General features: G+C 31.2%; 8 protein-coding genes across 8 annotated transcripts; all 8 read left to right on the forward strand.

The window, feature by feature from the left end:
- Positions 1-1,588: 1,588 nt before the first annotated feature.
- BN7_4541 (uncharacterized protein) lies at positions 1,589-2,182 on the forward strand (the record flags this gene model as incomplete). The annotated part of the gene is made up of 1 exon (XM_011274857.1): positions 1,589-2,182. The coding sequence occupies one exon, from the start codon at positions 1,589-1,591 to the stop codon at positions 2,180-2,182; it is 594 nt and encodes a 197-aa protein (XP_011273159.1).
- Positions 2,183-2,410: 228 nt separating this feature from the next.
- On the forward strand, positions 2,411-6,211 carry OXP1 (5-oxoprolinase; the record flags this gene model as incomplete). The annotated part of the gene is made up of 1 exon (XM_011274858.1): positions 2,411-6,211. One exon carries the CDS (start codon positions 2,411-2,413, stop codon positions 6,209-6,211), a length of 3,801 nt encoding a protein of 1,266 aa, XP_011273160.1.
- A 543-nt stretch (positions 6,212-6,754) lies between these two features.
- Positions 6,755-7,651, forward strand: BN7_4543 (uncharacterized protein; the record flags this gene model as incomplete). The annotated part of the gene is made up of 1 exon (XM_011274859.1): positions 6,755-7,651. One exon carries the CDS (start codon positions 6,755-6,757, stop codon positions 7,649-7,651), a length of 897 nt encoding a protein of 298 aa, XP_011273161.1.
- A 390-nt stretch (positions 7,652-8,041) lies between these two features.
- BN7_4544 (uncharacterized protein) lies at positions 8,042-8,983 on the forward strand (the record flags this gene model as incomplete). The annotated part of the gene is made up of 1 exon (XM_011274860.1): positions 8,042-8,983. The coding sequence occupies one exon, from the start codon at positions 8,042-8,044 to the stop codon at positions 8,981-8,983; it is 942 nt and encodes a 313-aa protein (XP_011273162.1).
- Positions 8,984-9,155: 172 nt separating this feature from the next.
- BN7_4545 (uncharacterized protein) lies at positions 9,156-9,584 on the forward strand (the record flags this gene model as incomplete). The annotated part of the gene is made up of 1 exon (XM_011274861.1): positions 9,156-9,584. The coding sequence occupies one exon, from the start codon at positions 9,156-9,158 to the stop codon at positions 9,582-9,584; it is 429 nt and encodes a 142-aa protein (XP_011273163.1).
- A 1,488-nt stretch (positions 9,585-11,072) lies between these two features.
- BN7_4546 (uncharacterized protein) lies at positions 11,073-12,017 on the forward strand (the record flags this gene model as incomplete). The annotated part of the gene is made up of 1 exon (XM_011274862.1): positions 11,073-12,017. The coding sequence occupies one exon, from the start codon at positions 11,073-11,075 to the stop codon at positions 12,015-12,017; it is 945 nt and encodes a 314-aa protein (XP_011273164.1).
- A 249-nt stretch (positions 12,018-12,266) lies between these two features.
- On the forward strand, positions 12,267-12,503 carry BN7_4547 (uncharacterized protein; the record flags this gene model as incomplete). The annotated part of the gene is made up of 1 exon (XM_011274863.1): positions 12,267-12,503. The coding sequence occupies one exon, from the start codon at positions 12,267-12,269 to the stop codon at positions 12,501-12,503; it is 237 nt and encodes a 78-aa protein (XP_011273165.1).
- A 1,369-nt stretch (positions 12,504-13,872) lies between these two features.
- BN7_4548 (uncharacterized protein) lies at positions 13,873-14,700 on the forward strand (the record flags this gene model as incomplete). The annotated part of the gene is made up of 1 exon (XM_011274864.1): positions 13,873-14,700. The coding sequence occupies one exon, from the start codon at positions 13,873-13,875 to the stop codon at positions 14,698-14,700; it is 828 nt and encodes a 275-aa protein (XP_011273166.1).
- Positions 14,701-14,803: the final 103 nt, after the last annotated feature.

The following is a 14,803-nucleotide window of genomic DNA, read 5'->3' on the forward strand; positions in this document are numbered from 1 at the left end:
TCCTTATTATCATCTTTAAAACCTTGACTTGATATATTTGAAATCAACAAGTTTTGAATCTTTGGATGTTGATAAAATTTCAAGAAATCAGTAGCATCTTTTGAACCAAATGTTATCCTGTACAGAATCCCTGGAAGTAGTACCACAGACGAACTAGTCAACTTATAAACCGGTAACGTAACCTTCTTTTGCGGGAACTGAGCCTGATGGTCCAATTTAGCTCCCATTTTGTCTCGAATGTCTTGTAAATTCCTTTGAGATTCAAAATATTGCCACTAAAATTTTAAAGTAATTGAAATTGTTATCTCTAAAATCAAAAAATCAAAACACCAAAAATCCGGTTTGGTGGGGAATTTTTTAACTATGGGATTATGTAAGAGTTGTATGCGCTGCTGAGTAATCAGTATAAGTAAATTAATTCAAATTCTTTATCAAATCAAGTCAATTTTATAAGTAAATGATTAGGGATGTCTTGAAATTACATATTCATTTTGAGAAGTTTAGTATCAAATTATATATATATTCACTATTAAACGGTAATTGAAGAAAGAAATGATCAATTGTTATTGTATGAAATTGTATAAAGTTGTATTGGTGTTCAGTCTATGTTTCAAACATAAGTGTATTCCTCTTTGTATGGATTATCACCAATGATTTTCCTATACTGTGATTTATCTGCAGGAACTTCACTATAAATTGAAGAAGATTGATCAGATTCATGATATTGTTTCAATTCCAAACAAACATTATCCAATTGTTGAGAAACAGTTTTATTAATTTTGGCTTTGTATAATAAATCACCAGCTTCTAAACCTTCTTGATTATCATCATCAATTGTAGCATCATATTTGAATTTTTTTGTTGAGGATCCAATTAGTGGACGTTGTTTATAATTTGTATTAAATTTAACTAATTTCATCCAAAATGGTTGATTTCTTGTTGAATGATCTTGATTGATGTATAAATCCACAATATCTAAAACATCATTTGCTCTATAGTTACCAGCTATAGCCTCTACTCTATCTTTTAAAATCAAGGTTTGTCTTTTAGTTTTTTCTTTAGCATCTTTAAATGTTTCTTTTTGAATTTCCCAATCATGATGATAAAGTTGTATTAAATTATCTAGGAAATCAAGCATTTTGAAGGGGTTTTTAGTGTTAGCTTTGCTTTGAATATCATTATTGAATACATAGAAGTCTGAAATATATTATCATTAGATATATATAAGTATTAGCATTGATAAAATTTTAAACTTCTCATTGATGAAGATCTCATGGGTATTATTGATTGAAATACCATATTGTAGATCGATTTTGCAAAAAAACCCTTACAACTGACAATCAAATATTCTCATTAGAATACACTCCAAAGTGATCAATCTCTAATTAAGACTTTTCTTTAGTGACTTTCTTTTCATTATAAATTGTGTCAAAGATAACTTTTACACAAATCCGATCGGAAATTTGTTTCTTTAATTTTTGAATTTTTGAGGAATTGATTCAAATTCCAAAGAACCAAGAAACGATTTCAATATTCAAACTTGATTTGATCAAAACATCATCAAAATCAACTATAAAAGATTTAAATAATGGCTCATCTACAAGAGAAAGGAACCTTCTGGGGCAAAGTACGCTCTTCAACAAACAAAATATCTTCATCATTGGCAAATTTATCAATAAGATCAGAACATGATGGTGATAGTGTTAATTCAACATTGATTCACACAGCTTTAGTGAACCATTACATCAAAAAGAATGAACAATTTCCTTCATGGCTTGGAGAAGAACAACATGAACCTCAACAAAGACAACAACAACAACAGCAACAACAACAACAATCAAGTCAACAATCTTCAGTCCAAGAACAAATTAGACAACCAGTTCATACACAACGATTCCAACCTCAACAATCTCATCAACAAGCTGGAACTTCAAGATTTGCTAGTCGGTTCCAACAAGAACAACAGCAACAACAACAACGTCAAACCAACCAATCACCTCAATTGTCCAGTAGATTTGGTTCTTCAGTGGATAGTTCGTCTGCTGGTTCCAGATTCAGTGGGAACAGTGGGAACGGGCATGGGCTTCCGGGTGGTGGACCTCAAAGAACAGACTCTTCGAGTGGGAATGCTATGAAAGATAGACTAAAGAGAAACAACTACAGAAGTAATTTCAACGTGTGATTGATATTGAATACAATAAACAACATCTTTCAATTAAAAACTGATTTTTCTTTCCTTTGTAGTTCAAATGTTTTTATTCTTCGTTTTAGTATGGCGCGAGATAACCAAGAGTGGCTTTTACCGCCAATTGATTGTTGAAAACATAAAAACAATGGAAATTCTAATAATTTCAAAGAGTCAAAGAAACAACCGCTGAGATCAAAAAGTATCAATTGCTAAAAAGAAATCATGGTTGGAAAGATCAGAATCGCCATTGACAGAGGTGGGACTTTCACAGACGTGATTGGGAACCCAGGAACAGGAAACCAACAAGATGATGTGATTATCAAGTTGTTATCAGTGGATCCTAAAAACTATCCAGATGCTCCATTGGAAGGTATTAGAAGACTATTGGAAATATTCACTGGTGAAACAATCCCAAGAGGTGCAAAATTGGACACTTCTCAAATCGAAAGTATTAGAATGGGGACCACTGTCGCTACAAATGCATTATTAGAAAGAAAAGGTGAAAGATGTGCTTTAATCACTACTAAAGGTTTTAAAGATTGTCTTGTTATTGGGAATCAAACTAGACCCAAAATCTTTGATTTAAAAATTAAAAAACCAGAAGTTCTTTATGAAACTGTTGTTGAAGTTGATGAACGTGTTACTTTAGAAGATTATGCTGAAGATGCTTCTGGTATTCAAACTAAAGCGAATGATAAAGATCTTATATTAGGTACTTCTGGTGAAACTGTTAGAATCTTGAAAAAACCAGATGTGGAATCTATAACTTCATCATTACAAGTTCTTTATGCTTCTGGTATAAGATCAATTGGTATCGCATTATTACATTCTTATACTTATCCTGAACATGAAAAAATTATTGGTGAAATTGCAACAAAAATTGGTTTTACACATATTTCATTATCTTCAGAATTAATTCCAATGATTAAATTAATTCCAAGAGCTAATAGTTCCATAGCAGATGCTTATTTAACTCCAGAAATTAAAAAATATTTAAATGGATTCACATCAGGTTTAAATTCACAAAATCAAGCAAAAATTGAATTCATGAAATCTGATGGTGGTTTAGTTGATGCTTCAAAATTTTCAGGTCTTAGTGCCATTCTCTCGGGTCCTGCAGGTGGTGTTGTTGGTGGTTCATCAACTTGTTATGATGGAACTCCATTAGTTCTTTTCGATATGGGTGGTACTTCAACTGATGTTTCAAGATATGGTGGTCAATTTGAACATGTTTTCGAAACTACAACTGCTGGTGTTACAATTCAATCTCCACAACTAGATATTAATACAGTTGCTGCAGGTGGTGGTTCAAAATTATTTTGGTCAAATGGATTATTTAAAGTTGGACCTGAAAGTGGTGGTGCACATCCTGGTCCTTCATGTTATAAAAAAGGTGGTGATTTAACAGTAACAGATGCAAATTTAATATTGGGTAGATTATTACCAGAATATTTCCCTAAAATTTTCGGTCCAAATGAAGATGAACCATTAGATGAAGATATAACTTTACAAAATTTTACCAAATTAACTAAACAAATTAATATTGAAAATGGTAGTAAATTATCTGTTGATGAAGTTGCTTATGGGTTTATAAAAGTTGCTAATGAAACAATGGCAAGACCAATTAGACAATTAACAGAAGCTAAAGGTTATGCTGCATCTCAACATCGTTTAGTTACTTTTGGTGGTGCTGGTGGTCAACATGCAGTTGCAGTTGCAGAATCATTAGGAATTGATACAGTATTGGCTCATAGATATTCTTCAGTTCTTTCAGCATATGGTATTGCTCTTGCTGATGTTGTTGAAGAAATTCAAGAACCTTCAAGTGCCATTTTAAATGAAAAAAATCAAAAATTGTTAGAATCAAGATTTGATGAATTAAAGTCAATTTCCTCAAAGAAATTAATTGCACATGGTTTTAAAAAAGAAGATATTTATTTTGAGAAATTTTTAAATTTAAGATATCAAGGAACTGAATCTTCATTAATGATTAGTCAAGTTGATGAAAATGAATGGGATTTTGAAAAAAATTATTTAACTTTACACAAGAGAGAATTTGGGTTCTTGTTTGAAGATAAAGAAATATTAGTTGATGATATAAGAGTTAGAGCTATTGGTAATACAAATAGATCTTTAAATGAATCAGTTGATGAACAATTATCAAATTTAAAAATTCAAAATGTTGATTCCCAAAAAATTAAATTTACAAAACAAGTCTTCTTTGAAGGTGGTCGTTTTAAAACTCCAGTATTTAGAATTGAAGAATTATCAATTGGTGATAAGATTAAAGGACCTGCATTATTAGTTGATAATACTCAAACAAATTTAATCCCACCAAATGCAAGTGCAACTATTTTAAAATCTCATGTTTTCATAAAGATTCATTCATCAGAAGGAACAAAAATTTCTAAATCAGATCAAAATCAAGTTGATCCAATTTTATTATCAATTTTTGGTAATAGATTTATGGATATTGCAGAACAAATGGGTACTCAATTAAGACAAACTTCAGTTTCAACAAATGTTAAAGAAAGATTAGATTTTTCATGTGCATTATTTGACCCGGAGGGAAGATTAGTTGCTAATGCACCACATGTTCCAGTTCATTTAGGTTCAATGTCAACTTGTATTAATATTCAAGCTAAATTATGGGAAGGTAAATTGAAAAAAGGTGATGTTTTACTTTCAAATCACCCTCTTGGTGGTAATACTCATTTACCTGATTTAACAGTTATAACACCTGCTTTTTCTTCTGATGGGAAATTGATTTTTTATGTTGCAAGTAGAGCTCATCATAGTGATATTGGTGGTGTTTTACCAGGATCAATGCCACCAAATTCAAAAGAATTATATGAAGAAGGTGCAACTTTTTATTCAGAATTATTAGTTTCAGAAGGGAAATTCAATGAAGAAAAAATAACCAAAATGTTATTACATGATCCTGCTCAATATGAAGGATGTTCAGGTACAAGAAAATTAAGTGATAATTTAAGTGATTTAAAAGCTCAAATTAGTGCAAATCAAAAAGGTATTAATTTAATTGAAAGATTAGTTGATGAATTCACTTATGATGTTATATTATTCTATATGAATGCAATTCAAGATAATGCAGCAAATACAGTTCAAAAAAAATTAATTGAAATTAGTGAAAAATTTGGTTCAAAAGAATTTGAAAGTGAAGATTTTATGGATGAAGGTTCCAAGATTAAATTAAAAATTAAAATTGATCCAAAGGAAAGTATTTTTGATTTTACAGGTACTTCACCACAAATGTATGGTAATTTAAATGCACCAGAAGCTATAACAAATTCTGCATTACTTTATTGTTTAAGATGTCTTGTTGATCAAGATATTCCATTAAATCAAGGATGTTTACGTCCAGTTAAAATCATTATACCTTATGGATCAATCTTATCACCATTGGAAGGAGCTGCAGTTGTTGGAGGGAATGTTATGACTTCACAAAGAGTTACAGATGTTATTCTTAAAGCTTTTAAAGTTATGGCTGATTCTCAAGGTGATTGTAATAATTTAACTTTTGGTACTGGTGGTAATGATTCAAAAGGTGAATATACTCAAGGGTTTGGTTATTATGAAACTATTGGTGGTGGTCATGGTGCAGGTGATGGATGGAATGGTATTTCTGGTGTTCATACAAATATGACAAATACAAGAATGACAGATGTTGAAGTTTTAGAAAAAAGATATCCAGTTATATTAAGAGAATATTCAATCAGAACTGGATCAGGTGGTGAAGGTAAATTTAAAGGTGGTGATGGTGTTATTAGAGATATTGAATTTAGAAAACCTGTTAAAGTGTCTATATTATCAGAACGTCGTGTTAATCAACCTCAAGGTATTGAAGGTGGTGAAAATGGTGAAAGAGGGTTGAATTTATGGATTAAAAATGATGGTCACATTATTAATATTGGTGGTCGTAATACAGTTGATATCAAAATTGGTGAAAGAATTGTTATTAAAACACCAGGTGGTGGTGGTTATGGTATTAAACCCGATAAATAATTATATATAAAATCTTGATCAATGAGATGTGTAAATAAGAATCAAACTTAAGTAAGAAAAAACCCACTACAAAGATGGACTTCTGGATAGACGCACATAGATTCTGCTAAGCTAAAGTCATATAGACATTGTGATTGTGTACTGTTCCTGAGAGATAATTATTATGAGAAGTTTCTCCATTAAATTCCGAATTTTTTGATGGAAAGGTTATATCCTTCAGCAATCCAAGTGAAGAGATACTCATGGTGATATGATATATGATGCTGGTAGTACTCACTGACGTTCAAGCTTCTAGTTAAAGTGAACTTTGAATAGTAGCTTAGCAAACTATGTATCCTGTCCTATTTGAACCAATTGATATGAAATATTCTTCTCACTAGATTAGTCAATTATAATATTCGCATATTTAACCTTAGGATAAACCAGCTGCTATATATTGATGATGATCCTTCCCACATATTACATATAGCTCTTAATTTATGGTAAAATAGCACTATTTAAATGGTTTCAAAGCTTAAAGACCGGCTTGCTAAAAATAAACTCATGGGTGATACTTTAACTGCAGCACAGATAAAAGGATATAACACAATTTTAAACTTGACAGATGAAGAGTTAATCGGAGCGCTATGTTTGGAGCCAGCAGAATATAAGAAGAAAACAAGTAGAATATATATAAGCAATGAATCTGACCGTTTTGCTGCTGGCCTATGTGATCCAAGAACTTCTTTTGAGTACAAACTGAACGAGATTTTTCAAATTGTGGAACCTCAAAATGTTGAATATAAGAGATTTGCCGTTAAATTAAAAGTAAAAAACCATCCTACAAAAGCATTGAGCAAAGGGGATATCAATAACATCAAAGCTTATCTTGATACACGTGAATCAGGTGAATATCTTAACATATTTATGAAACCAGATTTAGATATCTCAAAATTTTTAAATAATGTGAACAGAGTTGGTTCTATAAAATCTGATAAAGAAATAAATGATGATGTTTGCCAAATTAATAGTGAGAGAATTCCAAGAATTCTAATATTTGTTAGCAAACCTGAATTCTTTAGATGTTTCCTCAAATTATTAAGTTTCTATTCAAACTCATTGGAAGAAAGCTCAAGTTATTGTTCACGACATGTTTTGACTGGTAAAGTTATTCAAAGACAAGAATCAGATTATATGAGCATTAAAGAAACAGAACCTCATCGTAACTGTGCTTACTTCTTCAGGCCATTTAAATTGGACCATAACAAATGTATCAATGATGAGCTTTTAAAGAGCTTTTCAAACGTTTACGAAAACATTGAGCTTAGAAATCCTACATCAACTCATCATCAATTCTATTCTATATACGATATGGACTGTGCAAATGATAGGATCAATATCAAGACCAATGGTAACTTGAATGAAAAGGATATTTTACCAGAATATTCAAGCATTCAATGAGAGGATATAGCTGAACTAAATTTATATTTTTTCATACTAGCATTTTGTGTTATATATCTGAGACTATTCCCATAATATCAAGAAAAATCATGTTACAAGGAAGAATGATTCATAAAATTCCTATATATTAAAGTTTTTAGACTAGTACTTAAGACTCACTTTTATCAACCTGAACCTTAATATAGTAGTTTATCGGAGTACAATATTTCAATACGAATTGCCCAATTCGAACTGATCGATATTAGGATTTAAATCTCCTCAATGTTGTAAATATTAATTTTAATATTCTCACATTTAAATACCTCAGGACATCCACAGGCTATATATTTTGTTGATGATCCTTCCCACATACATATAGCTCTTAAATTATGGTGAAGTAAAACCATAGAAATGATTTCAAAGCTTAAAGACCTGCTTGTTAAAAATAAACACATGGGTAATAATTTAACTGCAGCACAGACAAAAGGATATAACACAATTTTAAATTTGACAGATGAAGAGTTAATCGGAACGCTATGTTTGGAACCAGCTGGATTTAAGCGTGAAACAAGCAGATCATATGAATGTCATGAATCTGACCGTTTCAAAGCCGGTCTATGTGATCCAAGAACTTCTTTCGAGTACAAACTGAACGAGATTTTTCAGATTGTGGAACCTCAAAATGTTGAATATAAGAGATTCGCCGTTAAATTAAAAATGAAAAACCATCCTACAAAAGCATTGAGCAAAGAAGATATCAATAATATGAAAGCTTATCTTGATACACGCGAATTAGGGGAATATATTAACATATTTATGAAACCAGATTTAGATATCTCAAAATTTTTAAATTATGTGAATAAAGTTGGTTCTTTAAAATCTGATAGAGAACTTGATAATGATATTTGCCAAATCAACAGTGAGAGAATCCCAAGGGTTTTAATTTTTGCTAGTAAACCTGAATTCTTCAATTGTTTCCTTAAATTATTAAATTTTTATTCAAACTCATTGGAAGAAAGTTCAAGTTATTGTTCACGACATGTTTTAATTGGTAAAGTTATTCAAAGACAAGACTCAGATTATATGAGCATTAAAGGAACAATACCTCATCGTAATTGCGTTTATTTCTTCAGACCGCTCAAGTACAGATGTGATATCAAATGTATCAATGATGAGCTTTTAAAAAGCTTTTCAAACGTTTTCAAAGGGGTTGACCTTAGAAATCCCAAATATGGTGACCATAGGTTCTATTCGATATATGATATGGAATGTGCCAATGATAAGGTAAACATTAAGAACAGTGATAACTCGAATGAAAAGGATATTTTACCAGAATATTCAAGCATTGAATGAAAGTTAGATGAGCTATCCATATTAGGTAAAATCAGAGATACACTGCCAAAAATACACGTGTCACCAACACCATATTTAAACTTGTATTAACGAGTCAAACTTCTCTTCAGCGGCTAATGATTCTTTTCTTCAATTGATCAGTCATACTTCAAGAGACAGACCGCCCAATAAGATGTCTAATAATCAAGATAATATCAATCAATCAAATGGTGTTTCAGCTGTTGACCGTTTCCTTGATATGATTATAGAAGGAATTGAATCTTTTACGGAAGTTATTGCATGGTATTCATATTATTCTTTAATTGGTATTGCAATCATAGGTTATATTGTATCCGGTATTTTAATTATGATTAGAAAATCAGTCAATTTTGGTCACTATAATGATGATGATTCTTTTGGAAAGATATTTGAGATTTGGTCTTTTTGTACTTCCTTCATCATGTTAGTTTATTTGCTTATGGTTGTAATATTGAAAGGTGATCTGTATTACACAGTAAGAATTCATGCTGGGTTGTTAATAATAGTTCATTTAGCCATTGGATATCTAGTTTTTAGACATTGTTTGTATTATAAAACTTATTTTATGTTCAGCTATGTTTGATATATGGAAATTGTTATAATGTTATATTATATTATTTATGAAAATTTTGTTCTTCAAATTAAATTATGATTAAATAATTCACTAAATGATTTCAAATTTTGAAAATTAACTCTTGACTTTTATGAATCTGTTGAATTTGACTAAAAGCTTTCAACATGAGTTATTTGAATTTTTGGAAAATGTACTGGTGTTCCAGGTGATTAGGAATGGCTAAAATGGTGTAAAAGAGAAATTGACCACAGGGAAGTGTAGGGACCAGCATTGGATAAAGCCCCAGTGTATAATGAGTGCTATAGTGGATCTTATGATTGTGTAGTGATTGTGATGAATTAGTATGGGAAAATATGAGTTTAAGTGTTATTAAGGTATGGAGCTAAATGCAAAGTTTTATAATAAGCAGTTTTTTTCATCTTTACCTTGTAAAATATCAATTGACTATAGATTGAACTAGATATGGTGAATGAAACAGTATATTGGCCTAAATAGAGGATCTTTTGCTCTTCTTCTGGCCATAAATGTGAAATGAACCTATAGTATATGGTATAATGAAAATAATCAAGTGGATACCAGTAAAATTTAAAATGGACTCAAGAGAGTAAGCTAGCATTTATGATAATATGGAGTTCCTTTGAATATTCATACGTAGTTAACGATAGTGATAATCATGCTGGTGTTTTAAATTGATATCTGTTGGTGTAAATTCAAAGTGTAAACATGTAAAGAAGTGAAATAATATGTTGGAAAGTCTTTGGTGAAGATCAACTACAAGTCTGAAAGATCACATTAAGTCATAGCAGTCTTTAAATTGATAAAAAGGATGGAAGGATAACTTTGGTGATTTAAAGATTTGTTCATTTGTTGTAACAAAGATTTGTATTAAAATTTTTAAAATTACCCCCATTCGAACCCCAAAGCCAGAAATTTCCACACAAAAATAGAAGTTAAGCTGGTATTTGAGTTAAGATGGCAATTCACCGAATGCTTCATTCATTCTAAATGCTTCACTCAACCCCAGCCAATCTTCACTCTTGGGTAGTCGTTCAATGTCTCTTCAAGTTCCAAGCTCACCAGTTGACAGTGATTTTAGCTGACCAACTTCAAGTCATATATCAAAATTGGTAAAGTATTGTACTCATATTAATCCTAATTTACAATATAGTATTCATAATGATACTTGTGCTTATTTTGGTATTATCTACTTCATTTCAGTTTCATAACATTTGAAGTCCTTCATTATCTATATTTGTTTAAATGTTCTCTGCCTAATTTCATTGTTAAGCACTTAACGGCTCTAATGATATTCTTGTGTGAAAATCATTAACTTAATTCAACTAAGATAATAACTGAATGACCTACTGAATCTAGAAGTATATTCTAGCACTTGAGTTTTTTACCTCAGAGCTCAGAGCCCACCAGTTATAAATTGTTTATGATTTCCCCAAATATTACATATAGCTCTTACAACATGGTAATGATTACATTATTCAAATGTTTTCAAAGCTAACAAGCCTCTTTACTGAAAATTTAAACTTATCTGAAATGAATGATAATCCAGAGGCACAGAGAGAAGGATATAACAGAATTTTAAATTTGACAGATGAAGAATTAATTGGAACGTTATGTTTGGAACCAGCTACAACTGAACCACAAGTAAGCAGAATATATCAAAGTTATCAATCTGACCGTTTTGTTGCTGCTCTACTTGATCCAAGAACTTCTTCTGAATACAAATTTAATGAGATTTGTCAAATTGTGGAACCCCAAAATGTTGAATATAAGCGATTTGCTGTTAAATTAAAGGTGAAAAGTCATCCTACAAAAGCATTAAGTGAAGAAGATATCAATAACATCAAAGCTTACCTTGATAAGGGTGAATCAGGAGAATACATTAACATACTTATGAAACAAGACTTGAATATTTCAGATTTTCTAAATTATGTGAATGAGGTTGGTTCTTTAAAATCTGATGAGGAAATTGATGATGATATTTGCAAAATTAACAGTGAAAGAATTCCAAGAATTTTAATATTTGTTAGCAAGCCTGAATTCTTCAGCTGTTTCCTTAAATTATTAAATTTTTATTTAAACTCATTAGAAGAAAGTTCAAGTTATTGTTCACGATATGTTTTGATTGGTAAAGTTATTCAAAGACAAGACTCAGATTATATGAGCATTAAAGGAACAATACCTCATCGTAACTGTGTTTATATCTTCAGACCACTTAATTTGGACTATTACAAATGTGTCAATGATGAGCTTTTAAAAAGCTTTTCAAATAGTTTCGAAACGGTTGACCTTAAAAATCCCAAATATGGTGACCATAGGTTCTATTCGATATATGATATGGAATGTGCAAATGATAAAATTAATATCAAGACCAATAACAACTTGAATGAAAAGGATCCTTTACCGGAATATTCAATTATTGAATAAAAGTCATATGAGCTGAATTTATACCAAATATACGTGATATTACTTTAACTTTTAAACTTAGATCAATAATACCCTGGATCCATATATTTTCAAAATTTCTTTATAAGTATTTACGTTCCTCGATCATTAATTACTCCACATTTGCTAGAAAAAACCTATATAAGAATTGAAAATAACTTAAAAACCTATTTCCTTCTTTACCATTCGCTGTATCTCATCAAACAATATATTTCAAGCTTATAGTTCAAAATGGTTTTCGATGGTATTTACAAGCATTTCAATAATGCAGATCAGTCAAACACAGTTTATAATAAAGGTGATGAAAAAACACAAAGTGGATTGAGAAAACATAGTTTAGGTAATAACAGTGAAAACTTTGGAGGTACAGCTGGTGGTGAAACAAAATCCAAATTTGATAAAGATGATTTGAATGAAGATAAGATCAAAGAACAAGCTGGTAAAGTATTTGAGAAATATGAAAAATGATTCAATCTGCAATTATACAACACTCTTGATACTTATAGCGTTTATGACTTATTTTATGAATTAATATTTAATTACAGATATATGAATCTATGATCTTTAATGGAAAAATTGTAGTTTTTTTTGTGTCAAGTAGGTAATATAAATCTCATCATGAGAATATTAATGCGATGACATACAAGCGTAATAATCACTAGCTGATATCAAGTTGATTTGAACACAGAAGACGTAATACTATTATAACAATTACAACATAATACATTCAATTGAACCTAATGAGTTATTTCGTCGTAGTAATTCGTTATAGTTTATAGAATTTCCCCGTAGTTAAGATAGATACAAGCAAAATTGCGCGAAGGAGAGCAACAACAAAAAAAAATGTCAACAATTGCGCTTATTTTAGTCAGAAACAACGTAATAGTGTCAAAAAGAGTCTAGGCTTTGTCTTTGTACTCGTGTTCTCCTTTTACACTGTATTATTGCTTTAATTGAGCTTTATCCGGTTGTTTTAATTGGGATTTGGGACATATTGGACACAGCAATTGTTTATGTCCTGACTCCTGACATCACAAAAGACATAAGGAGACATACTAATTTGAAATTTTGTTACAAATGTTGCCCAAATTAACGGTAGAATGTGATGATCTGAAATAACCGTTGAATTGGTGATGATTGAGGGATTGCATTTATCGATGTTTAGATATGAATTGAGATCAATTGAATATACTGATAGGTTTCTTTAAATGCTGGTTACAATTGAGTAGTCAATTGAGATGATACAATGATTAGATCAAAGGTTTATTAAACCATTAATGCTCAAAGAATATAATATAACCTGGGGTATTACAGTATGACACCCTTGGACGTTTCTTTTGAAAAGGATTATAAGGAATTTTTACAATTCTTGCTATGAATTTACATCAATTGTTGCACAAATGTCAAATATTCAATAGATCGATTAACCTTTCTAAATGAAATTATACCAGTTATACCCAAAATTACACCAGTTTACATTAAAAATTGTGGATATTTTTGAACAATGAACATTGTTATTAGCAACACTTCTCCTTTCTTTTTGTCCAAAGCCACCATATACTTTAAAGTTGATTGTTATAACACATCAAGACAATATTTAGTTATGAATGAAATTAAACGTGATGGAATTAAATCATATTAGCAATTTAGCAAATTTAAAGAAGCTTTAGAAGGTTGATACCTGAAATTGAAATCATGTCAATTCAATTATAAAAGGAGATCGATATCTCATCTTTAATCCAACATCTAAAATTCCTTTTTAATACTCATCAACAAAGAAGTTAAATATTTATTCAATTTCTTTATCAATCAATTTTTACAACTAAATCAATTCACAATGTCAAACTTTATCGATAAATTATCAAACAAAATTCAAGGTAACGAAGGTCAAGCTGGCTCAAACCAATATGCTAATGATCCTTCAACCCAACAAGCTGGTACTCAAAGAGCTGGTCAACAAAACTTAGGCTCAAGTGCTGCTGGTAGAGATCAACAAATCCCAACTGGTGCTCAACAAGATGCTTATGGTTCATCAGGCTCAAACTATGGATCATCAGGTGCTAGCCATGGTGCTACTGGTAGAACTGGTGGTGGTGTTGGTGGTGTCCAACAAGATGCTTCATATGGTGGTGCTGGCTTGAACAACCCAGGTGGTGGTACTTATGGTGCTGCTTCAGCTCAATCTGGTCAATATGCTGGTCAATCTGATCATGTTCCAGGTACTAAAGCTTCATCAGGTACAGGTGCAGGTGCTACAGGTGCTTATGGTTCTCAACAAGCTGGTGGCTCCCACACTGCTTCACAAGGATTAGGTCAATCTGGTTATGGTGGTTCATCAGGATCCACTGGTCGTCATGGTGCTTCAGGTGCTTCAGGTTTAGATGATGATTTAAGTTCTGGTAAACATTCAGGTTCAGGTGCAGGTCGTCAAACTAGATCACAAGCTGCTGGTGGTGCTTATGATGATTCAACTTCATCAGGTCTTGGTAACCAACAAGCTGGTGCCGGTTCACATCAATCTTCAGGATTAGGCGGTGCTGGTGGTGCTGGTGGTGGTTCATCAGGTGGTAACTCCAAATTTGCTCAACAAGCTGAAGAATTGGGTAAAAAGGGATTTGAACGTGGTGTTCAAGAAGGACAAAAATATGTTGGTAGAAACTTATAAGCTTGATGCTTGTAAAATATCAGCATTATAATGACTTTTATAACGATTTATTATGATTTTTTCGATTCTCAAGTCCTAGGATTTTTTATAACTTATGAATGAA

The sequence above is a fragment of the Wickerhamomyces ciferrii genome, contig 00177, assembly GCF_000313485.1.
Source record: "Wickerhamomyces ciferrii WGS project CAIF00000000 data, strain NRRL Y-1031 F-60-10, contig 00177, whole genome shotgun sequence".
Lineage (NCBI taxonomy): Eukaryota > Fungi > Ascomycota > Saccharomycetes > Phaffomycetales > Wickerhamomycetaceae > Hansenula > Hansenula ciferrii.